Below are 26,907 nucleotides of genomic sequence, written 5' to 3' on the forward strand. Positions count from 1 at the left end.
TGTGTTTGTGTGTGTGTGTGTGTGTGTCTGGGTGTGTCTGGTGCATGTATGCGTGTGTGCATGCATGTGTGCATGTGTGTATGTGTGTGTGTGATGGGAATAAGACGGCAGTTTAAGACAGCAGCACGGCAGAAGTTGCTCACTATCCTGCTCGGTCACATTGATTAGTCCTTCTCTGTCGGCACCATCTAGTCTTTCTTGCCTTCAACCTCTAGATTTGTCTGTCTGAACAAAAAACAAGATTCCAGTGTCATACTAATGCACCATATATTTCATATGAACATCTGTTTAGATAAGGCAATATACACAATGTTATACAAGCAAGCTGGAGAGCAGAGAAGTGAAATCTGACTGATGTTGTGATTATGTGTGACTGAATGACCATCCAGGCTTTCTTCTTTTTCTTCTTCTTCTTCTTCTTCTTTGTCTTCTTCTTCTTCTTTGTCTTCTTCTTTGTCTTCTTCTTTGTCTTCTTCTTCTTCTTCTTCTCATTGGCAATTTGTCATCTAACACAGCAAAAACTAAAATACGCTGTATAATCACAATAATGGGAGTGCTCTTCTCTCTCCCCTTGTCAGCCAATATAGTGCAGTCTCATCCGCAGATGAGAAATGAAAACAACACTTTACAATTTAAATAAATCACTTTTAAACAGCTTTGTTTTTTTGTTTGTTTGGTTTTTTGTCAGGTGTATTCAAAGTTCCAATAATGCATCCATCCATTTATTCATCTGGTGTCCATCTACGTGTCCTCTGGTAGTCCTCTGCCTGGACTTCTGTTTGGCCACACAGAGCCAAACTTACACTTCGATGTCCACTTCTCAAAGTGCAGTTGTCAAGCTACTTCCCAAAGTCCAACCAAGTATTCTTTTTGGTAGATAAAAGTGTATTTCCCCAGAAAAAGAAAGAAAATTATGTGAGTATATGATGTTGTGATAATACTGGATACGTTTGAAGGCTCAGTTAATGTAAAAATGTGTCTTTAAAGCATCATCAAAGCAGCAAACCATTTTTAACTCAGAACCACACACTAGAAAAAAGGCTATCTGGACTGAATCTTTGATAGAAGCCCAATCTACCCAAACCCCAAAGTGTTCACTGGTTACACTGTTCATCATCTGATCCCAGTAGTTCAGTCACAGGGCCATTCACAAACAGGGGTAATGGGTATTAATTCATATTGATGGGTACTGACTTCTAGTGCTTTCACACAGACAGGTAGAAAAGCCATGCAATGATGAACCAAGGTGGGAGCAGGGGAGGGCGGAGACGCAGAGCACTTTCGGATAAACTTTCCCAGAATGCCATGTTCCACAGGATGTCCTGCAAAGGGGAAAGGGGTGGGGTTGCATTACAGGGGGCGGAGGGGGCATGTCCTCAGGTCTGGTCCAACCATTCAGCTCGTTTCGGGGCCTTGCACGTGTGTATGTCCACGGCCTCCTCACAGTCCTTACACTCCACAGCACAGCACCATTTGAATTTGCACTCGCACTTGGTGATTTGCTTGACTCGCGTGGTGTCGTAGCCCCGTCCACAGCACATGACCTCGCAGCCGTCTGTGCCGCGTGATGTCTTATTGCAGACCCGCCCAGCAGTGCCCAGGGAACCTGCACAGAGTATAAATTAATGAAAGCTAAAAGTTACGTAAAGCTTGTTTCTCTTAACTGATCTTTTATGCTTAACTTCTACTGAATGAAAAAAAACTGGTTGATTATTTCGAGGGAGTCAAAGTCCTGACTACAGTAGAGCTGTAAAAAAATGAATCCACTCTTTTTAAAATTATTGTTTAAGTCATTTATCAAGCCAAAAAGCTAGACCTAGATTTAGCTTCTTAGTTGTGTGGATTTGCTGTTTTTCTTTGTTCTACAGATATGTCATAGTAAACTTAATATCGTTGGGTTTGGGACTGTTCAGTAGACAAAACAAGTGATTTGAAGATGTTACCTTGGGCTTTATGAAATTTTTCAGGATTTTCCTACAGAGAGCAAACAGTTAATCGAGAAAATAATCAGCAGCTTAATGATCCTAATTGTCAGCCCAAGTCTTAATGTCACATCGGGGCTGTTGTTCCACTAGCCTCTGTAACTGAATGAAATCTCTAATTGAAGGTTACGCTCATTGGTTTTTCTGAAAAAAAAGTACTGCAGCACTAGCTATTTTTTTTTTTTTTTTAGAATTTGAACATTATTCTTCATTATTTTAACAAAGTTAGACAGCAATTGATTTGATAGCATTCACAAAAACTGCAGCTCTCATGAAATCTATCCAGTGTGGAAGTACACTAATTACATGTCATTGTAAGCTTATTCCTTCTGATATCCATCCAGGCCGAAAGACAGCTAAAATCAGAAATACTAAATACAACAACATTACACTGTTGTTTTTTTTTTTCAGAATCTACCATCTCTGTCTAAAAAAAAATGAAGTGAACCTTGGAATATACTGTCAGCAAGTTTATATTCCAGGGTTGGGCTTTTAGTCATTTGTGTTATTACAATTTTCACTGGTTTCCAGTGGGGTTTTCTTACTTCTGGATCAGAACCCAGAAGTTTTAATTTTTACATTAGCTCTCTATTTGGTTCGATATTTGATCGGTAGGAGTATGCTATCCACCTGTGTTGAGTGTATAGTTGTGTTTAGCAGCTATTACCTAATGCAGTGGCATATTGTCTGCGTCTTATGTGAATGTCATCCCCACAGAGATTAGTGCTGGTGGTTGGTGTGAGAAGTTCCCTGTTTGAACGGCTGCCTATCACAACAAGCTGCCCATAGAACAACAGACCCACACACACAACTATGCAGTGTTGGTAGAGTGGCCTATAGTTACACTGCCTTTCCCAAGCCACTGCTCCCTTTGAAGCCACTGTGTGTGTGTGTGTGTGTGTGTGTGTGTGTGTGTGTGTGTGTGTGTGTGTGTGTGTGTGTGTGTGTGTGTGTGTGTGTGTGTGTCTGTGTGTGTGAGGGTTAAATGGACAGTGGAGCGTGACAGACAGACAGGCTCTCACACTCTTAGGCCCATTCTGCCCTCCAGCTACGCTTAGTTCAGACAGACAGAGAGTGAGAGAGGCTGTGACAGACAGAAAGAAGGGATTTTTTTTTTAATGAGTTGCTTGTGTCCCTAGGCTGTGGATTCCACTGGGAAGGTGAGAAAGAGGGGGCGGATGGACATAGGGACGAGGGTGAGGCAGACAAAGGGAGCGAGGAAGAGGAAGAAGTGGACAGAGCCTCTGAGTGATGGAGGTGTTGATGTCAAATATCCCAAAAGATTTTCCAACAGTCTTTTCATCCATCAACCAGCCAATCAGGGAACAGTCATAACTGATCAGGTGTATCGGAACACATCCTCTGACCATGTGGTCGTGTATATGTGTGTGTGTGTGTGTTAGTGTGTGTGTTGACAGAAACTGACAGAGGTGAGGTGGTCACAGAACGATCATGTCCCGAGGGTACAAGGATATTACCTTCCACAGACACCACACGGGAGGCCTGCTGTGTTATCTGTCTACCATTACACACACAAACACACACACACACACTGACATTCACACACACAAACACACTAGTTATGCATGAACATACACACAACATACACATAACAAAGTCGGGGCAATCCATCAACATCCATGTGAAACTGGCTCTCTGTGTCTTTCAGTCCAGTCTACCTTCTTCTTCTCTTTCTTCTCTCTCTCTGCTGTCTTACCTGCTGTTTTGTCTTGCAGGCAATAATCCGGAGAGTTCTCAAAGTAGACCAGGTCGTTCTTGGTTGCATTCCTGAAGGCTTTGTTGGCTACAGCGAAGCCTGTCCCATCCTGATTCATTGTCACCTCGATGGCCCCGTTGTATTTCCGCCTCAGGTAGTCACCGGTCTTCCTGAAGTCTGACATGGCCATCCAACATGTCCGTAGCGTGCAAGAACCGCTCACTCCGTGACACTTACACTCCAGCTTCATGAATCGCTTGACTGCCTAAATACATAGAGAGAAGTGGGGATATGGGTGTTTTTGTTATAGCCATCATGAAATATGGTTTTACCTTTTCTAAAAATGCTGAGCTAAGGCAGGAAAGGTTTTTTTTAAGTTAATTACATGAAAACATATTTTTTCACTTCCACAGTCTCTAGTGGTATGTAGTCGTGCAGATAGTTTTTTATTTCATTCGCCCAGGTTTTGAGATGTTCACCTTTTATATTTCTACTTTCGCATTAATACAATGGAGGTGGATGGATTTTTGTTTGGGATGCTCAAAGTGAATTAATCTCTGGTGATGCTGAGGTCTGTGGATTAAACAGAATTATGAGGACGCTATTTCCGGAAAGAGATGTAGCTATTTTAAATGAAATTTTTCACCTAAAATTAATTTCCATTCACCTTCATTTCATTAATGTGGCAGCAAAAAATCTCCATCCCAATTTACACTTTGTCTTAACATGTGACCTGTATCTAAATATCTTATCTATATGAATAAAAAACACATGTTAATGCAAGGTTTAAATGCAACAAGACTGTCATTTCTTCAAAAAATCTAGTTCAAACAAATTCGAAAGCAGCCCAAAGCTTCCCCTAACATACTGTATGTTGTAGCTGCAATCCTACTGGAGTTTGCTCCCCATTCACTTCTATGAGGAACAGTGCAAGACATATTCATTGCTGGACACAGACTGACACCACCCTATTTGCCTTGCGCAGAATTCAATTAGGTGAAACTCTGATAAACAAAATCATAACGCTCTCCAATGTCCAGCCAGTTTGATATTAAACTTCTTGTTAGCTATGCAAGCACCCATAGTTTGTACTTACAACTCTGCCCTGCCCCTGCTTTTTTGCCTCAGCATGCAAGTAAATTTCTGTTAATTCATGGTGCCTGCACTGCCTGACTTGAGTGACAAGTTAACATTTCAAGGCAGTTGTGTTTTACAAAGTCATTAAACAGAAGCACAGTGCATTTTAGTAACACCCCCTGCTGGAGTACAAGACACGGCCTGTTAATGCTTATTCACTGACAATTTTGAAACTGAGGAGAAGATTACATGTTTTGAACGGTAGTTGCATTTCAAATAAAAAGTGACAGCTCTAAAATTCACTCAGAATACATTACAAGTGGCAATGCAGTCAGATTAGTCAGAGACTTCATCCGGAAGGTCTCTGGCACGCATTGAGACTGGATCCCAGCAGGGTGTGAATGCATTCTATACAGTTTAGCTCTGTTGTGAGGGGGGAAAAATCCCTCCAACAAGGTGATAGGTCACCTAATTATTCACCTTCCATTATTTGCCCTGCTCCACCTACCTGTTTTGCATATAGAGATTTAGCGGCATCGAAATCGTGAGGACGCTTATGGTAAAAGGAAATGGAAAGGCACATGATGATTAACCACACAAAGTTGCCAGATAGAGACTTCATGTTAATACCAGCTGTAAATTGTGTCCAAGATTCAGATACATCAAAACTTGGGCAAATAAAACAAATCACAGACTTACTGTTCTGCCACAGCGGTTGTTGTGTAGGTTCATGAGTGCCCGTGCATCTCGGACAGTCCTCTCTTTGGCATCTATGAAGGCTTTGGCAAACTTTATGCCGTAGTTGATGTTATCGCTACAGCCACCCCAGTCAAACTCTCCTCTCTTATCACTAGCCCGTCCACGCTTGTGTGGGTCGCAGTTACATGTCTTCAGTTCCCCCTGGCTGCAGGCACGAGTAAGCGCATACACCACTCCTGCTGAGGAGATAGCGTAGACGAAGGCTGCTTCACGACTGCCTAAGAAAGACAGACACAGAATGCACAAAAGAAAAAAGAAACAGTGAGGTTAAACATATCACACGATACACCGCAATACAAGGTCTAAGACCTAAAGTCTTAGAGTTCACCCGTTAACGTGCATTCACATATACATCTAATTCCATGACCAGGCCTGGGTGTGAGCCATCGGGACGTGAAGGTACAGCTGACAGGGACATATCAGGTCTGATGTGAAGTATAGGACAGCTCTGTTTAAATATTATCATGGAAATAATTCTAGCTGTGGGGCTTTCCTCTGCTCACATAAATTGTTTAAAGACAGACACAGTGATACTCCATTAATCAGCGCCAGGGTGATGTCATGACAGCATTATCTACCATTGCTGTGCTCATCTGTTCTTTCCTGGTCTCTTTAATTCCCTTGAATATGACTCATCTATTGTGTGGCCAAAGACACGTAGAGAATTAAACATAGTGTTTGGCCACAGCTGCCTTTTGCGGTTGCTTTTTGTGAGAGTGAATGCCCCAAAAAGCAGCTGTGCAGAAAGAGGCATAAGAACTTGTCCATCTTAAGTCACGTGGGCAACCTAGCACACAGAGGTGGTTTTCGCTTGGTGCATCTGTAAAGTTAAAAAAGACTACTTTGTTGTCAACATTATGCTCACATGGCCCAAGTCAGTCAGGTAGTCTGTCAGTCAAACACTTCCCTCCAGAGCAAGATATTTAAACATTTATTGGCCGAGGACTTTGGTAAAGATTTAATGACCCCTAAAGAGTCTGGTCACCCCCTGTCTCCCTGGCAGACCATCTGGAATCAATGCTTTGATCAATGCCAAGTTATTTCAAAAAGTAATAGCTTATCTCTATGGCATTTTCTGTGGAAATTCATGGTTCCCAGATGTTTCTGGTCACCATGTAACATTTCCTCCAGTAAGCCAAATTTTCAACCACAAAAAAAACTTCTAAATCTAATCTTGAATAAATAATTACCTGCCATGAAATGCACTAAGCAAATTCACGGTCCCCAGATGATGAACTCTTTTGATTTTTGATCGACCTTCTGGCTAAAATGTCAACTCACTGCATACACAGTGTCTAATTCTGTAATGGGCAGATTGCTGTCTAATTTTTGATGATATTCAGCTCCGAAGAGGATAAACCACTTTTTAAATGACCCCCAAGTCCTTTGCTATAGCACCACCCTCTTTTGAGACTTTACACTTTAATCCCCACTGCTACAAAGTCTCTAAGAACGTCAAAATTGGCAGTATGTTGATTATTCTGACCCTCACCGTCATCACACGGGCTTTAATTAACTTTGCAGTCTATACAGTGTCGCAAATATGCATTTCAACCCTGCTGCTTTTCAGGCATCCATCTCAAATCTGGCGTAACAGATGTGCTCTTATTTTAATAAATACAGCTGTCTTTGCAGACCTGTGCTTCATACGTATAACTGCGACCTGAAGTCTGACCTGTGTCTCTGCCAAAATGTGGGTGGCAACATACTGTAGCAGTGCTGTGGCTGAACGCGTCCTAGCTTCAAACCTCCATCGACAGTGATGGATGACTGAAGCCTCTGCACTGCTGATTTCAACACACAGCCTTTGTAAACAGAGTGTTAGACTTAATCTTGTGTTATATCACCTTAGCTCGCAGTTGCATGTTAACAAAAGGTGCGTAGTGCATTCGTTTCTCAGATCTATTGAGCTGTCTGCGTTTCTAACCATGCTCACACAGATGTTCGTTTTTGTGTCATCACCTGAAGTTGTAAGAAGTATTTAAATGCTGTAGCATTTTTGTAGCAAACACTGTTCTGTAAAATAACTAATAATTACATAAGTGGAGCAATATTATCTTCTGAAATGTGGAGCGGAAGGATAATATTTCATGAAACGGAAATACTCAAGTACTAGCACTTGAAAATACCACTGCAAAGCTTTTTAACATATTACTGATTGATTGATTGTGAGGTGGGGCATTACATACATTTAAATCTAAAAATAAGGGACCAGCTCATTCTTCAAACCTATCTGAGCCAGTCCTGGGCCAGAATAGTTTGTGTGATCCAACCTGCTTGTTCTCTATTCACTGGAATGTCCCGTTTTATCCGTGGGGTGAAGAGAAGGGGGCAGTGGGTGCTGCTGGGGTGTATGTGGGGGAGGATGGAGGAGGGCATTGCTGGTCATCATTCAAACCTGCGCTGTTTGTCTGACAGTGAGAATATCTCTCTAAATATTTACATCTACATTACTGTTTATTCCTCTCCACCACCACCACCACACACACGCATGTACACACACACACACACAGCCTGTATCTCCGTATCTGCTACTTTTTTCCATGCATCGTTAGCCCCCACACATGCTTAGGATGGCTGGGAGAGGGACAATAACAGGCCAAGGAGAATCAGTGCCGTCAGACACTAAGTTTGCGGAGACAAACATCTCATTTTGTGCAACCTGCATCCAGATGCGCTACAATGAACTCCCGTAAATAAAGCATTTCCGATAATTCCTTGCATAATCCAAAACCATATTCGTAAAGATGTAGTTTCATACAGTGGTGGTCTTAACATGTTACACTCCTTGCCACGGTGACTTAAAGGTACATTACTGCATTCAAAATGCAGCTATAATCAGATCACTGCAAATAAAGGCACGATGAGTAAGATAATTTAATCAAATTACCATCTGATTTCAAGACACCAATGTAGCTTGGCTATGCAGTGTTTTTCCTGAAGAGCCCCCGTCCCTGTGTTCTTTAATAAATGTTCATGATTCAGACATTACGCAATTGTAACACCTTCATTAGGAGGAATTACACATACACTAGTTACAGACGAGGAACGTGTGTAAGTTACAAAGCAGAGAGGTCTGGCAGGAGTGGACAAACAAAAAGCCTGTGTGTTTATTGACGAGGCGTAAGGCATTTCAACCGTCCATTAGTGTCTATAAACATGGACCACCAGCATACGTGAGTATGAGAAGAAAAGATCTCAGAAAGAATAGAGTGAGGGGAAAAAGACAGAGCTGAGAAGGGAGAGATAAGGCAGTGAAAGTGAAGTGAATGATGAGATGAGGACTGAGGTAGTAGCAGATGGGGGCTCAGTATCCAGACCCTTTGGCCACACAATCAGAAATCAGACAGACATACAGTGCATGTAGACACACACATGGACTTACTCCGTAGCAGGACGCGTCCAAACACAGTGTGGTCACGGTCCAGTGTGCTGCAGTTCCAGCGATGGTGTCTGAACTGGTGCTGGCATTCTCTGATCCACTCCTTGGTGCCCTCACCGATGGCCTGCATGATGTCTGGGTGGCGCTGGCACAGTTGCCGCTGCTTATTCACCAAGCCTGGGATGTTGTCACAGATCACACGGGCCCCCAGCGCACCAATGTACCTGAAGATCCAAAAAACACAAGGAAATTCAAGGCAGTTTTGAACTGAATCAACACTAAGATGCTACACATATGCATTATCTGAACTGGGCTAGAATACAATGTACTGCAGTGATTGATAGTATACTGTAGTGGATGAGTACACATAGGTGCCCTCATATGGTAGGTGTATACACATGTAGATACACACTCAGATGTGGTGAGTGGCATGAAGGAGAGCTGCAGTAACAGTCCTTTATGAGTCAGAGTTCACTACACTTAACAGTTTAGGGTTTGCGAGTAGGAGGGGAGTGGAAACCATTTACTCCGCTCTCCAAATAAATAAGCACTTAACCTCTCCCAACAAGACCTGTGTGTGTATGTGTGTTTAAATGTTTCCCAATAGGATAGTTGAAATCATGTCGTCACAAATCAGAGCAAGAAGTCTGGGGCCTCTAATAACCCTGTCAAACTAAGACCCCATTTACTCACTTTACTCCTTTCTGTCTTGTGCCTGATTGCTCTCATCTAACTCTCAGTTCTCCTGCATTCTTCTTCCAATCTTACTCCGTGTCCTTATAAAAGAGACCTTTACAGTTTCCTGTTGAGATAAATGCGAGCCCAAAATAAACTCTAAACCTAATTGTGACGTGCCTCCATGTGTGTGTGCATGAGACCTCTTGCAGCTCAGAGGCTGCATGGCCATGGCGGGTCACCAAGGGGAGGTCAGGGGAGCGTGTAGTTGTGTGGTCATGTTTTATGAGGCCGAGCAAGAGGATTGAGGCTGGGGGCTCTCTACTCCCCAGAGTGGGATTAGAAAGGAGGAATAAGAACTGAGTGCTCATCAAAGGAAAGAGCCAGAGCAGCAATTCAAACTTAGTTTTCTCTCTCTCTCTCTCTCTCTCTCTCTCTCTCTCTCTCTCTCTCTCTCTCTCTCTCTCTGAAAGTCAGGAGGACTTGTGGATTTTATAGGATAGTAAATCATTATCCACAGGTCTAAAATAACATGCTGTAAAATGCTGTTACTATACTGTGGATTACAGGAAAAAGACAAGTAGGAAACAAATAGGGACACTGAAGGCTTCGACTGACTTCCGATGATATAGCCACAACTCCGGTAAATTACATTTTCCTCTTGCTACCCTGTCATTTTTTCAAGCCCACCTGAATAGTACACCCCCAAAAAACACTAGGACATTAATAATCTGATCATTTTCTGTAGAATTATCAGTAAAAACTCATTTCACCGTATAGTTTTTAGGACTCCTGTCAAAGTAGCTAAGGATGCGCAGATTTAGTGAATTAATGGTCATCAAAGTAAAGTTGCATTACTTTTATGGATGAAAGAGTCCAAAGAGAACTTGGTCACAACAAACATAACCCTGCTACAGACATGCAGACGCAAGATGATGGACTTTTATTGACACAAATTTATTACCCACGAGTAATAATTGAAGGCTTTGTGTGGTCATTATTTCACCATAAGATTCATCACAGTTATAAAAGTATGCATTATAAACACAATGTATTTATACTAAATTATACAGGTTTTTTGTTCACATTTCTCAAGTGGCTGGAACATCCCACAATCATTCTTGTGACCCTCCTAGGGTGTTAAAGCCCCAGATGTGTCCATATCATCCCTTACTGTACAACCACAGAAATGTGATAAACAGTTAAATACTGTATCTCCTCCACTAAATTCCCCTCAGAGACAATAATGCCCAGCCAAAGCCTTTACACACAGTCTTCCCACTACTCCCCATAACTGCTTTTAATCTACACAAACTATTAGGCATTCCATCACCCCCATACCCGCCCACACACAGACACTTCTCCTATAAACACACTCACACACATGGACATTTTCACGTATGTTATTACGCAGGCAATGAGATATTTTTTTCACCCCTCACCTATGCTCTAGATGGCTGGTTTTGGGGTATTTTAGTGAAGTCATTTCTGTGTGTGTGTGTGTGTGTGTGTGTGTGTGTGTGTGTGTGTGTGTGTGTGTGTGTGTGTGTGTGTGTGTGTGTGTGTGTGTGTGTGTGTGTGGTACCTGGTGAATTAATGACTGCTCTGCCTTGTCTAATGCAGGCTCCAGCTGAGCTGAACACGCGCTCAGCCAACAGCGCCGACATAAATTATATTTATCGCTCTATTATTATTGCTCAATATGGCAGGCCAACAAACTGACACAGAGAAAATGCGTTTAGAAACAAAACCCTAAAGAACTCATAATTGAGATTATTTTCACTTTTAACGCCCCATCTTTTTTTATTTATTTATTTATTTATTTTGTACTCCTTTTTTTTCCGGGAGCAAGTCAATTGGAATTTAATTATATGATGACAAAAAAAAAAACACCAAAAAAACATTTCGAGTTTTTCTTTGCAGTCATTGCCCCATAAAAATTACAAGGCAGTGCACTCATTCGTGACAAATCATAGCCTATGAAACACGTTTTAAAAGGAGGAAAGGGGGGGAAAAGTAGGTGCAGGAGAATAATAAAGTTAAAAATATTGCCGGCAACGTTCCACAGCAACAGGGATGAGAAAAGCAATGTCTGCTATTACAGCAGGCGTATGTCCGCGATAATAAATGAACTGATACAAAACCTCCATCCTCATAATGGCCTTGTGTGTCTGCTGATGGAAAATCGCTGCTCCTACTTAATTGGAATGGGTTTTTCTTTTGCTTTTGGGAAAGGGTCGTTAAAATACCCTAGTAATCATAAGTTAAATTCGTTGGCAGTTTGAAATCCTTGACGTTTTTAACGAAAGACACAAAACTAGGCAGTTTCAAAAGATAAAGATCAGTGATGGATGTGAAACTCTTGTGGCATTTTCTTACCTTCCTTTTACAGTTAGTCTTAATTTAACTTTTATAATAATGATAATAATAATAATAATAACAACAATAATAACAATAACAATAAACTTCCTTTACATACATTTACTGAATCGTTTCTCCCAAAAGAAAACACACAAATTTGGCTTCTATAAAAGTTGTTGGCAGGCAGGCATGCATGTAGGTGTGATGGATGCAGACTCACCACCACGACGAGTCCACCCGAGGCGTTATCAGCAGCAGCAGCAGCAGACACGCACAGTAAATCCTCGAACTGGCACCGGGGTTTTGGCATGAATAAGCCCGTGATGAGAGTCTGACTCCCGGCGAACCACAGCTCCGAATCCGCGCTGCCCGGAGGCTCGTAATCCTGTTTAACCCCAACATGGCTCTGTGCTTTTTAACCGCCAAAAGTTCGCAAAAAAAAAAAAAAAGAGTCAGATTTCAGAAGAAAATGCCCAACTTAAATAAGGTCTGATCGGAAGTAGGTTAAGAACCCATTCAGCAGGTAGTCCCCGTTATCCTGTGTGTGGCTCCATATTGCGCGGCTGTCAGGAGTGTGAGGAGCGCGTTTTCGGTGCCATGTGCGCACCAGACTCTCCACTGAGCACTTCTGGCTGCTGACAGGAGGTTTACCTGAGCAGGCGAGCAACAAGTGTCGGCTGTTTCACTTCTCAAGTCAGCTCCGCAAACACTTATCCTCGGCGTGTGCCCAGTTCAGAGGCAGAAAAAGGGGTCCGAATGAAAACTGGAGCCAGAGGCTGGTGGATGCGAGTCTGGCTGCGGTTCCGTCGGATGTGCGACTCTGAGCTCGGTCGGATGCTCGCACCGGACCTCTCCTTTATCAGTGCGCGGTGGACAGAGTCAGAGCTGAGAGAGAGAGAGAGACAGAGAGAGACAGAGAGAGAGAGATGAGGGAGGGCTCGCTGCTGATAGCTCCTCTCGCCCATTGGGCAGATGTAGGGGTTACAGAGTTTGACTAGGAAAGAGATATTAAAGAGGGATGGAAGGAGAGACGTGCGTGCGTTGGTGCTGGGATGAGGGGTGATGATGAGGGGACGGTCTTAATGTGAGGAGTTCATCTGTAACCACAGACAGAAATTACTATAGTTAATGATGGCGCCTTCATTTTACAACCCTGGAAAACCGGATAATTAAATCACAAGAAAATGTGGTTTTTCATATTTTAAAGGCATTTTTCAAAAGAGCATTTTCCTTTCTTATTATGGTCCACTTAATATTTTTTTTCAAATGTGTAATGCTGCAAAATGAAAACATTTATATGTAGAAAAGGGATAATGAGAGAGCTGCATGCACAAATATGGTGGGAATGCAATCGTTAATAGCAGTAGCTGTAATATATAGTAGTTAATAGAATAGTAGATCTGATATTCACAGATATTGTTTAATCTAAATCTATTGTTATTGGTAATAATTAATAATTCTAATTAACTCTGTCATATTTACTGGATATTTACATGATTGCACTACCTCTACTTCTCATGTTCTTCCTCACACTCACACACACCTTTTAAATTTTTAATGTTTAGTATAGACATCAACCTGCCCAGAGACTGTGGATAAAAAATTTTTGGCCTTTTGGCTAAATCTGGCACACTTAGATCATATTAATATTAATTAACGTATGCTGTTTCTGATAAAGGTATAAGTAAAGTGTAACAAGTAAATCCGTGACATCATTTAAGTTATCATAAATAACAAATACTTATTTAAATATTTGTTATTTCTGCAGTCATGCACCACCTAAAGCTAATAGCAGAAGTGAAAGTCAGAGAAAAAAGCAGGGAATGTTGGCCTCGGAGAATAGAGCCAAATCGTACAGTGGAACAGCACTATGGCTTAAATATGAACCACATGTGTAAGACAGAGAGTGCTGAGACAGCACTGGAATAAAGCATGCATTCAAACACACACACACACACACACACACACACACACACACACACACACACACACACACACACACACACACACACACACACACACACACACACACACACACACACACACACACACATATACACACTGTACATTGTCCCCGGGGAGCAACCATCCTTACCTTTGTTCCCATGCATTTGTTTGTGTGTCTTCAGGCTTGGCATTGTGCTGACATTTGTCATCAAATCTCTGATGTTTTTGTTCATCCTTGAATGGCTCCTGACAGATTAATAACTACTTTTGAGTATCCAAAGACTCAAAAACCACTTCTTGACTTGTTTACAGACACCAATTCATGCAGTTTTTTATCAGTGTAGACTTGAACTCCTCCAGGGAGTTTGTGATATTGGATTGAAAATACCACAGTTGATTCAGCTGACCCAGTAATACTAACAAACAAGTAAACAAATCAGGAAAATCCCTGTCGGAATTGAAGCTATTAGAATTAGCTATAGCAGTTTCATCAAAAGCTTGAGAAAACAGTTCTAGTGTTTATTCCAAAGCTGCTGTTAAAGCTAAGCTCCTTTTAGAGACGTTTGTATTTCTGCTTAGAGCTCAGCAGGCAGGCTGCTGTCAGTGAGACACACACACGCACGCACACTCTCTTTTCAACGTTTTCAGAGACATGCACAAACACACAGAGTGGAGTGGGTACAGGTTTGTGAGAGGCCGCGAGGTGAGGCAAAGAAGCTAAGCTCTGGTGAATATTTGTGCACTGCAGCTCAGCTCACAATTTTCTGCTAAATCAAAAGGAATTAGGGAAGCACAAACACGGCTGAGTTATGCACTCTCTCATGGGGCTGGAGCTGGAACAGACTCTCTCTCTCTCTCCCTCCCTCTTTTCCTCTCTCTCTCTCTCTCTCTCTCTCTCTCTCTCTTACTCTCTCCCAGCCTGTGAACTTGACCCCAGCTTTCTCTTCATAAACAATAACAGAGTAAAGTGCCTTCTTGTCAGTTGGAGGAAAAGTTTGCCCTGATGTACAGGATCCAATCTGGCAACCATCTCCTCAGAGGAAAAATACTGACGGGGATTGCTATGTCCAAACGCTTCACTGGGGTGAAGGAGGGATAAAGGTGAGATTTACAGAGGCAGGGGTTTTGGAGTAATCCAATTGATTTCTGTGTTGATACATTATAATCACTCAGGATTATTTCTGAAAAGGAAAGTTGCAGTTGGAGAAAGGAAAGGACTGAATGAACCAATGGCAACCCAGAGGTGTGCACTCTAGGTGGAAGAGTTGGACTAATGGCCCAGTAATGTATCCCCTGCAGGGATTATGCTTTGGGCTGTCACCAGTCAGGCAGTCGAGGGATGAGCTAAGCGTGTATTCCCATCCCCCGGCAGGCAAGAGCGGGGAGGACAGCCCGTCGTCAGGTCTGGCCGAGTACCTGTACTTATGGGACACAAAGGGGCAAACTCGACACTGGGCAGGTCCATGAAGGGACTAAGACCAAGGGACAGGTGGAGGGAGGGACAAAGACAAAAAAGAGGTGAACTGATACAAATTAGGGAAAGATGTGGAGTGTTACCATGTCCACCATCATTTCCCAACATCTCATACTAATAGAGAGTGCTCCAGTCTAAACAACAAAATAACTTGTTTGAAACAAGTCCTCCAAATGAAACAACAAAATACTTTGTTTGTTCATGCTCTCTAAAATGGCACATAGGAGTGTTTTCTGCTCTGACGCCCCTCTCAGCAGGACAACACTATTTGTCTCTGCCTTCCTAAACCGTTACAAATCACTCTTGAAAAATAAATCAGTTTTTTATGACGTGACAGCCCTATAGTTAAGGTTTGGTTGGGTTTATGCACAAAAACGACTTGGTTAGGTTTAGTGAAAGGTCATGAGTTGGGTTAAAATAAGTATTTTGTTAGGCTTAGGGAAGCTTTGGTTACCTCATGGTTACAACATAAATACTTGGTTGATGTCAAGGAATGATTGCAATTTAAAAAAGCAATGTTGGCTGTCGATTTGAAACGGGAAACAAACAGCAATCTCTTCTTTTTAAGTCAAAAGTTTTGTTGACCCACCCACGACTTGAACGTAAACATATGTCGTTTTGCAGCACTTGCTGAAATGACTGTTGCTGTCTTTCTTCTTCGTTTGTTATTTCTTTGTTTGTTTTAAATGTTTGAACACATGACCAATGCTGTCGTTTTTCTGATGAGGTCAATCTCCACTCTAAATGTTTTAAATCCTACTTATGGGAGATGAAATTAATATCGTAATTATTTCTGCATGTTAATTAGTCATGAGGAGAAAAGGACCAGGCCTGAGTGACTGTTTAGATAATAATCTGTTGAAAATCCGGTAGCCTTATCCATGAAGCTAATGAAAGGTCAGAATACATCACAGACCCTAAAAATACACTGTCCTTCAGGGACACACAAGCCACATTGTGCATGTGCATGTGTGCAAGCCAGAGAACCAGATCTGTGATAATTTATTGTCTTGCAAATTTAGATCTGCTGACAGAGATGGACTGCCTTGAACAAACACATTGACGCTGGAACTTCAGAAGCCTCTAAAACGTTTGGCTAGCTCTCAGAGAAGGTGTTGGAGCCTGTTGTCAGCCACTTTCCCCTGGTGCAAAGAGTGAAACAAAAGGCATGTACACTGAGACCAAGTTTGTGCTTGCACCGATGTAAAAACGCTCACAATCACATCCATAACGGCTGCTACACTATATACCCTTATGTTACATCATGGTTGGCCTCTGCAGGGCTAAGCTCTGCATTCTTGTGACCCTTTCTTTCTTTATCCCCAGGATACCCTGTCATTAATAGATTTTATAGGTCCTGTGAAATGAAACGTAGATGTTATGGTAGCTCTGTAATAGACTGTTTGCTAAGTTGCAGGAGGATGCTGTCATGCTGGACAAATTTAGAGAATGCACACACATGAACGCATACATGCACACGCATGGACACACACTCAGGCTGTGAGTGTAGAGCAGGTAATACAGATGACATCAAAGGGATATCCGGGACAGCATGGCCACTTTGACGTTTAGCACATCTCAGACACTTTTTGGTCAAAAACAGGCACGCCCCACTGGGTATTAGACAGACTGGGACAATGCTACACACAATCACGCAGACAGAAATAATCAGACATATGTCATCTACATTAGACGGGATAGACTGGAGTAAAAATGAAGCCGACTGCTTTCATTCCCATCTCCAATTAAAACATCAAAATTTTACAGAGAGAAAATGTTTTAAAATAATCCAAGTTCAACTTTACCTTTATGGATGCTGCTCATTTTTACAGCAGAGTGAGTCCTTGCTCCTTCTGAGTGGAACTGAGTTTGTGCTGAGTAGTTTCCTGTTTTAGTAGTGAACTGTCTGTGTGACGTACACTGCAGGTCATGGGCAGCTGGTCACATGGTGGCTAGCTGAGGTAGCAAAACGAACAGTGAATCAGTGAATTGAACCTTGAAACAGTGAATCTTTCTGTCTTTCTACTTTTTACACAGGATGAGGCGTGAATCAACCTGTAAACCAGGTTGTCCAGACTGAAATCATAATGGTAGAGGCACCATGTCTTTACGGGTTGGAGCTTGTGTTTTCCATTTATTTATCCAGGAGCTGGGTGAGAAAGTGGAAAGAAAACATTATAATTTTTCCATGCCAGGTACGTTTCACGTGTTGGAGGTGGCACCAGAACGTGCAATCAAAAAACCCCATCTGGGGTCAAAAAGCTGATCTGAACAAGGTTAACCATCTATTTTAGACTTGGGGTGAGGATCGTGTGTGCACAAATGTGTTTATGAGTGTGTGCATATTCAAATGAAAGCAAGAAAAGTTATTTTGTCAGGGTGTCTGCTTGCAATCATTACAACCTATCAGCACAATATTTTCATAATGCCATACAGTTGAAATCTGTCATCTTAAGAACATAATTCACAACTCGGCTGGTGTGATTTTGTGTAAGAAAATTAGAGTATTTTAATGTTTCTCTTGCTTTTTCCAAACAAAATAAAGTAAAGTAAGGTGCTGAAAGTTATACCATTTCATTTACTTTAGTTTTGTAACATTAAAGCTGCTCTTGATAGATGAAAAAATTAGCATCACACTCTGCAGTTCCTTTCATCTCTAGACAGTTTTATAGTGTCTTTTAGCTCATTGTTTTGGTTTTATGGCCTGCAACTTTACTGTTTTGGTTTAGTACCGCTTTCCGCTTTCATCAACCTGTTTTCAATGACAGCAGTCAGCAAAAATGCTCTGATAGCACTGATAGCACTGAATACCTACTCACCACCAAACACAAAACAAAAGACAAAGTTAGCAAATGTAGGGTGAATATACTGTATAGCAGTACATCAAACATAGGAGAAAATTGGGCTGTACTTGTGTCTAGAAGGTAAAAACAAAGAGGCGTCTTGTTGGCTATTATATCAAAGAGGGCTTAAAGCACATACCTCAAGTGCTGACACTGGTTTTGTCTGCATGTGCATCATGTTTGTGCTTTGATTACTGTATATAGCACATACTGTACAAGGAACTGTGGTTCGGATTAGGTCTTAAGCCTCTTTGGGGTTTGTTTAGTCTGCTAAACCTTACCATACTTTCACATTTCTCTCCTTTATGGTGTATTAAGGCAGGCTGAGTGGAGTGCAGTGTTTGCTCCATAAACAGAGGTCCTTGAGGTAGTTCCAGTAGATCCCAAGTAAAATTAAGAATCATTTATTCCGTCAGGTCCGGTTCAGTCAGATGTGACATTAAAAACCATCTCAGTTAAAGTTATCAGAACTAGACAGATAAGAATACAGATAAGACTGCGCCCAAGATACATTGAGAATCCAATCCCCCGAATCACACTCAGGTATAGTGCACAAGAGGATGCCGACGACATTCTTATTAAAGGGTTTTGAAGCCACATTTCTCATCTCTATGATCCACACTGAACTTTTTTCAATAAGAAAAACCCATATTGCAGCACATCTACAGTACTGTGCAAATGTTTTAGGCACTTAAAGTGAGGATGCTTAAAAAACAATGAAACAAATAGTTTTTGTTTATCTAATAACCTCATCCAAAGTGCGGTAAATATTTGGTGTGACCACCCTTTGCCTTTAAAACAGCAACAGTTCTCCTTGGTACACTTGCGCACAGTTTTTCAGGGTACTTGGCAGGTTGGTTGTTCCAAGCATCTTGGAAAACTTAGGCTGTCTTAGTGTCTTTGTCTCTTCGTGTAATCCCAGACTGACTTGATGATGTTGAGATCAGGGCTCTGTGGGGGACTCTGGCTGTATGTTTGGGATCATCGCCATGCTGCAGAATTAATATGAGACTGATCAGACACCTTCCCAATGGTATTACGTGATGGATAAGAAACTAAACATCTAAAATGCCTAAAACATTTGCAAAGTACTGTATATTACAGTATATCATCTTGAGTGAACTACTTTACTGGATCCAAAATAGTGTGAATGTTTTGGGCTTGCTGAATGGAAATATTAAGAAACTGACATATATGTATATGAACATTTAAAGAGAAGCAAAACACAATAATTGATGGCCATTGGAGATTGATTGTTAGCCAAATGTGTATTCCAGGTGAAAACAAAATCAGTTTCAGACATAATATGGATATGTCTGAATACAAGAAATTAGTCCATTTAAATTTCCCATGTGAGCGTACAAAGATTAATACATTTAAAGTTTCCCCGCTAGAAAGTTTCAATAAATACTGTTTTTATATTTCTACAATTTAGTAATTAAACAGAACACAAGAAAAAAACATAATCACTTCCTTAATGACTCTCTCTGTGACCAGTTTGTACATTTTTGGACGTCGATTAAACCCTCAGACTAGACCATACTGTGGTGGTTATATGAGTCCGGTGTGACTTGTGATGGAGGTGACATAGAACCTGTGGCTGAGGCTGCAGGAACCCCGCTGTGGATGTTCTGTGAGCACTTGCACCGTGTGATTGACGTTCAGTTCTGCAGTGAAAGTTGTATGGGCTACCTGGTGTTTTAGGTTGAATTCTTGAGTGCGGGCCATTATGGCCCTTTGGCAAAAGGCTGTGTGATGAGGGCTTTAAGTTGTAGGAGAGGTCCCTCCACTCCCTGAGTGATGAGAGCAGGGTTTAACCGGCTGCAGGTGCGCCCGAGACAGTCGAGTAGGGCCTTTGAAGTGGAAGCCAACTGGAACCCCGGCCCATCTCTGACCAGCAGCCAGCACAGACACATTCGCTTTCAATTAACACTCTCCCTTCTCTGTAGATCCCTTCTCTTTTGCTTTGTGCTTTCTTTTTTCAATACTGATCTATGTACATGTCCAGAAGAGAACCATTCAGCCTTAAAAGTGTGGTGAAATAATTTCAGTATGCTATTTGTCTTTACCAGTGAATGACTATCATTAATGAGCCGATGAATGCCCTGCAATCATGATGCCAGGATTATTCTTCAGAAGGATTTTGACTGTCTAACTGCTTGATGTGTGTGGGTGTGTGCTCATTTCTTCACCTCTCACTTAAGCTCCATGAATCTTCTTGAGTCTCAGTGCCAGGTTAAGCATCCAGAGAACACTGAGTCCTCAGCTCTCTGACACCCTGATCTTTATGTGATGAAATCATGGATCTCCTCACTCTCATATCTGTCATTTCACCAGAACACATCCTATCTTTGCCACTGCTAGACAAGCAAGCTAAGTCATACCAGTTCTATTACCTGAGAGAGAAATAATGCAAATGCTGTTGTGGCTTATTAGCTGTTTTTACTCAAACGTATATATATATACATACAAGTATGTATGTAAGCAAGCATGCAGACATCTCATTAAAGAGAGTGAAAAAGAGAAATAAATGGCTGTTTCGATGGTAAGCTCCCTGGAGGAAGCTACATCTGGCTCCTGTTAGCCACAAGCGTATAAAAATCAAATGCGGTTTAGTCCCAGGCATTCTGTACTACAGGCACACACACACACACACACACACACACACACACACACACACACACACACACACACACACACACACACACACACACACAAACACACAGACAGACACACTGGGAGGCAGGACTGCAGCATGGTGGTCACCCCCACCAGTCCCAGTCTCTCTAGTACCAACCTTAGTGAACTCAGCAGACATCAAGGGGCTCAGACATGGACTAGTATTCCTGGCACAAACAGTAGCAACAATCTATATACTGCTTCTATACAAAACATTAAACCCTTAAAACCCTGTGGATACTTGTCTGCTGAGCCTCTGCTAGTATGTCTGAGTGAGAGTGGGGGGTGTCAATAATAATAAGAGTTTTAAAAAAATACTTCTGAATCATACTGTAGCACTGTCTGCAGTAACATACTTTATTTGGTATAATACAAGTATTTTGCATAGAAATGTAAGAGGACATTATCATCTAATATTTCATTTTTTAAATTTATTATTTTATTACCTATATAGTGCACTAGTAGAACTGTTATTTTTAAATTCAAATTCATTTTGATTATTACATTGTTTATAATTACACTAGACCTGAAATAATTATTCGACTTGCAGAAAGTTAACTAGGAAATATTTTGATAATTAATTAATAATTTCAGTCAGTTTTAAAGCAACAAGACTAAGAGTCTCTCTAACAGCACCGTTAGCCTGTGGCATAACCAGCTGAAGCTGATGGGAATGTCATTACTTTTGAAGGTATTTGGTCATATACCAAAGGATTGGATAAATTTAAATATTTACCAGATGGTGGCACTAGAGGAAAGTGAGGGTATCACCAAAGTCATTAGAATTCATCCTCTGGAGACCATAAATGTCTATACAAAAGGTCACAGCAATCCATCAAAAAGTTGTTGAGATATTTGAGTCTGGATCAGTATGGTGGAGCAATAACCCACCAGCGGACCCGTATTGCCATCCCTGGAGCCATGCTGCTAGCAAGGTGAAAAACGTCAAAGATTGTCAATTGCCAGCTTCTAAACTGTGAAGATTTGACGCTTTCTATTTTCATATATGAACCTGAATTCGTAACCCTGGGCTATGGAAAAATGAATAATACTTTTATTGAGAAAATAATTGTCAGATTATAAAAATAATTGTACGTTGCAGCACTACATGACACATATCTCACTGAAAATTAGAAAGTTAACCATTAACAGAGAGTACATTTTTCCTCATTATGTATTATTACATGATATATTTCTCTTAGTGACCTACTCTATAGTGTGCTGTATGTTGAATCCAAGTCACAAAATGAAATGAGGTGAAAGTGTGCTACTGTACCAAACAAGGATGCTAAGATGAGTTAATCAACAGGATGTAAGAGATTATGCAACATAAACAGACACTCACGGACAAGCAAGTGAACTCAGACCAGGCTACCGCTACATCCCAGACATCCAAACAAATCTGTGTACACTCGGTGACACATGGCCGTGCAATGCTCCGCTAAAATCATGATTCATTGATTGAACAGCCATCGTCACTCTTGCTGGTGATACTGAAGTAGTTGACACTCTCTAGAAGCATGTGCCCTGGTGTCTGAGTGTGTAATGGGTGTGTAATTGGTATGTGTCCAATGCAGCGGTTGATAACATAAGTGAGAAAAACCTTTTTGAAATCAGGCTCAGAAGCGACATGAAAGCAAGCAAGTAAATTCATGATTATGGCTATCGCTTCTTTTCACCCCATTGGAGACTGACATTTAACATCTTTTCTCCACAATTTTCTGGTGTTCTGGTTGTATCTAAATGTCACCGAGGTTAAAGCCAGCTCATCCTGTGTGTTCCCCCAAGCCCAGCAGGCATGTCTGAAAGACTCTGAGACCCTGTGAGTCTGTCTCTGGCTTTCAATTTCCTGCCACGGTAAGTCCTAGACAAAAAAGCGATCTTGATTTCAGCTTGGGTGGGATGGGATGTACTTCAATAACTTTTGTATTATTGATATAAGCATGTAATGTCAGAGCAATGTCACTAGTACACAAACATATCGGTTCAAAGATTTGACAAGAAAGAAATTGTACTCATTTTGATGTGAGCACATCACAGGCAAGTGTATGTGTTATTGTCTTTAACGTTTGAGCGCTGGCATTATTTAAAGCCTTTGTTGCATACTCTGCCCTTTGTGAGCTAGTGACACCAGCTAACCAGCTCCATGTATAAGCCTTTGTATCTGCCAGGCTGATGTCAAAAAACTGCAAGAGAGCATCAGAATGAAAACATTTTCTCGGTGAAGAACACCAGCTTTCACGCCATATTTTAACAATAGTTGTGTTGTGGCCAGCCGAAGAAGTCCAGTCCTGGGCATATCTTTGGCAGCTGGCTGGCACTTGTCCTGGACTGTCAGAGTGAAATGTTGCCCTTATGTCAGCTCTCAGTAAACTCTACTATCTCTGACTGTGATGGATGGGCCCTCTCGTCGTCTTTGGAGATCTAACACACAGTGAGAAACACCGAGGCTTAGATCAGCTTCTGGACTGGTTCAAGGGCCTGGAATCATCTCCCGGCTTGCTGCTGCCAGGTTTCAGTGGATGGTGAGGAAAAGAGAGCTTAAGGGTTGTTTCTTTTACCTAGTTTCAGTGTACTGCAGCCGGACGTGAAAAAGCAGCAATACTATGATGTAAAAAGACTTAATTACAAGTAAAAGTCCAGCATTCAAACTCCTACTAAAGTAAAAGTATTTAGGTGTATCACTAAAATTTATTTCAAGTATCAAAATTAAAAGTACTTCAGAAAAATGGCCCATGTGACTGATATATGATCATACAGTTTATGACATTATTAGATTGTTAACACTGATTCATCAATATCATTTTGCTGTTGTAGCCGGTCAAAGTAGAATTTTTAACTACTTTATATTGTGTTGTGGTTCCCAACCTAGGGGTCGAACCCCCTCCAAGGGGTCACAAAATAAATTTAGGGGGGTTGTAAGATGACTAATGGGTTAGGAAAGAAGAAATATCAAAGTGCTGCTTAGAGACTCCTAATGTAGGGTTGACTGGCCCTACTAACCCTGATCCTCACACACAAATGTTGCAATGCCTCGGCGTCTCACCATGTGCTTCTAATCTGACTCCAGTGTCCTCTTTGGTGTTCTTCTGTCTCTTCATTCTCTCACTCTGAGCGCTCTCACTCGGAAATCATCTTGCCCTCTTCGTTTAACCCCCCACTGTCATCCCTGACCACACTTGGCCATACAGCTCTCACCCACCACACTTACTGCACCTTATAATAATGCATCTCTTTCCTCAACACACTTCACCCACATACACCACTGCTAAAGGATGATCTTTTTGATTATGCTTCGGTTTGAAACAACAGCTTAGTTTTAGTAGTCTATGTAGCGTCCTATATTGCAAATTATTTATTCTTAAAAATTATATTTACTTAAATGATTGAAAAATGGCAACGAGGAAAGAAATTGCTGTTGTTTAATGGAATAGTTAGATATTCTGGGAAATGTGCTTAGTCACTTTCTTGTCGAGAGAGATTAGATGACTGATACCATTTTCATGTTTGTATGCTGAATATTAAGCTACAGCCAGCAGCTGGTTAGCCTGCAACAAACACTTATTTTCATCATCGATTAATCTGCTGATTATTTCCTCTAGTAATTGATTCATTTTTTTGTCAGTAAAATGTCAGAGGACACTGGAGTGAGATTAGAAGCACATGAAAAGTGCCCAGATAAGTTTCTCAGAGCCAAAATTACTTGCTTTGACTTGCCAACAGTACAAAGCGAAAAGATATTCAATTTACTATAATACAAGACAAATTGGAGAAGCTGAAACTAGCAAAAGTTTGGCATATTTGCTGAAGAAATAATTCAAACAGTTAATCCGTTATCAAAAAAATTGTATTGATTGACCTATTAGTAATCAACTAATATTGGGAGCTATAACTAGCCATGGTCTTTCCAAAGGGAAAAACACAACAGCCTAAAAGCATCTCTAAAGCTCATTAATTAACACGTTATATCTCCTTTGTTTAATGCTCAAAAAACCGAAGTATAAAAACAAGTTGAGGTTGTAGGGGTGGTTATATACAATATTATTTCTTGGCCGGTAGTCACTGGCATCATCTTCATCTAGCTAGGTTGAGCATGAGGAGAGGACTTCTTGACAACAAGAGACAAACTACAACTGAGTTTACATGACGTTGCATGAGCGACAAATTAAAGGTCTTGTAAATCCCACGGACTTCCTTATCAGCTTGCTCTCTGTGGGATTTGAAACAGACGCTCTCGTCGTTGTTCAGTGTGTATGTGTGCGTTGGTGCCCTGTAGCGGACTGTTAGCAGCGGGAAACACATGTCCACATTAAGCAGTTTCAATGATCAAGCTGATATGACTTGAGATGAAAGAACAGAGGGGGACCCCCCCCCCCCAAGTGCGGCTGCTGCAAGCTGTCAGCAACAATACTCACTGAGTCAGCTCATTTTTTCATTGAAAATATGTCAATTTAACACTGCTGCTTATAAGGCAGATAAAATACAGCGGAAAGATGATCAGAATAGATATCATTGATTTGGACATGGTTGTTTGTGAAGCATATGATATTCATTTTTTTGTGGCAAAAACTCAAGGAGCTTCAGAAGGTTTTGTAAAAGACTCCAGAATGAGAACAATGAACAGGAAAGAAAGGGAAAGAGGAGAGCAGAGGAGTGACTGATTGCAGGGCATCAGACCAAATTGGAACCAGAGACTGTGAGATGTCAGAACTGCTATAGATTTATATTTTACCTGCTCCCCTGAGATCTACCACACATACACCCGCTCTGAGCAGAACAAAAGAGGGGGAAGAGATGTGAAAAAGTATGGGCACCAAGTCATAGGTCAAACGGTGCGAGAGGATTAGCAAAAGAGGCCTTCAAAGATGAGTGAGAGATGGAGAACCAGAGAGCAAGAGGGCTGGGTCTGAGGTGGATTAAACCTTTTGTACTCTGAAAGGAGCCCTGTACGCCCGCCTGTACATCTGCCCTCCGCATGTTGGACTGCAATGGGTGGGCTGCCCTTTTCTGCCTTTGCCCTCACCTCACACTGCCCTATATCTTTCCCTAGGATACGGGACTGGTCAGACCACTCTGTATATACTGAAACTGAAAGGGTCCTTGCAGGGAAGATTCTGATTCTGACACTTATGATTAAAAATTTTATAATTAAACTGCACAATAAGGCACAAAAATTCCCCAGTGAAAGTCATACTAATGAGATTCTTTAACTTGCTTTGGGGTAGGGCAACCCATTTTGCCCTTTCATAAGAAGAGCTTCAGCATCTTTGATGCATTTTCTCAACGATTTATAGACTCCTGGGAGTGCCCCTGAACATCAGGAAGACACAAATTCCCCATCAGCCGCCACCGGATGGCACCACTTCCCCACCAGTACCAAACTAACAACACCAGTCTTGAAAATGTGGAGATGTGGACATTTACAAAGAAATATATAATTACATCACCTGTGCCAATGGGGTCTTTGCAAAACTCATGAGCACAGTGTTTTAGAACAGGAATATACAAGTGAGAAGCAAACTGCTAATTTACAAGGCAGTTATTCTTCTCTACTGTATGGAGAGCCCTGGACCACCTATAAAAGACGCATCAGAGGTCTGTATTATCACCAGAGATGTCTTTGAAAAAAAAAAAAAAGTACAAACATCAGTGTGTTAGAGGAAAAAAACATCACTGCATTTCCACCTCCAGATGGAGGTAATGTAAGCAGTAATGAAACTCGACTCACGCCTTCCTAAAAAGATCCTCTCCTCTCAACTACAAGCAGGCCAGGGGACACGTGGAGGTCAGAGGAAGAGGTACAAGGACAACTTCAAGATCATCCTCAAAAAGTTCCACATGGACACAACTAACTGGGAGAACATTGCTCAAAACAGAACAACACGCAGGAGCTGCACTTCATGAAGAGGATCTCTGACTGGCTGCAGAGGACAAGTAGCAACAAAGAAAGGAAAGACACTCTCCACCAGCATTACCATGCATTCATACCCACGCTGCAATAAAGTTTGTGA

The 26,907-nt window shown here is 41.5% G+C and overlaps 1 protein-coding gene across 1 annotated transcript; it reads right to left on the reverse strand.

Annotated features, from left to right (window-relative positions):
• Positions 1 to 280: 280 nt before the first annotated feature.
• On the reverse strand, positions 281 to 17,222 carry LOC120803502 (protein Wnt-2b-A). The gene is made up of 6 exons (XM_040152006.1): positions 17,180 to 17,222; positions 12,174 to 12,838; positions 8,921 to 9,141; positions 5,476 to 5,753; positions 3,700 to 3,964; positions 281 to 1,606 (listed from the first exon to the last, which is right to left on the reverse strand). Exons 2-6 carry the CDS (start codon positions 12,353 to 12,355, stop codon positions 1,377 to 1,379), a joined length of 1,176 nt encoding a protein of 391 aa, XP_040007940.1. The 5' UTR covers positions 12,356 to 12,838; positions 17,180 to 17,222; the 3' UTR covers positions 281 to 1,376.
• Between the last annotated feature and the right edge of the window lie 9,685 nt (positions 17,223 to 26,907).

Source organism: Xiphias gladius, chromosome 18, assembly GCF_016859285.1.
Source record: "Xiphias gladius isolate SHS-SW01 ecotype Sanya breed wild chromosome 18, ASM1685928v1, whole genome shotgun sequence".
Taxonomy (NCBI): Eukaryota; Metazoa; Chordata; class Actinopteri; order Istiophoriformes; family Xiphiidae; genus Xiphias; species Xiphias gladius.

Excerpts from the sequence above, each read along its gene's own strand:
- LOC120803502 (XM_040152006.1), bottom strand. The coding sequence starts at position 12,355 with ATGTTGGGGTTAAACAGGATTACGAGCCTCCGGGCAGCGCGGATTCGG. Across the intron at positions 9,142-12,173 it reads CGGGTGGACTCGTCGTGGTG|GTACATTGGTGCGCTGGGGG; the intron begins GTGAGTCTGCAT and ends TTGGATCTTCAG. Across the intron at positions 5,754-8,920 it reads TGGACGCGTCCTGCTACGGA|GCAGTCGTGAAGCAGCCTTC; the intron begins GTAAGTCCATGT and ends TGTCTTTCTTAG.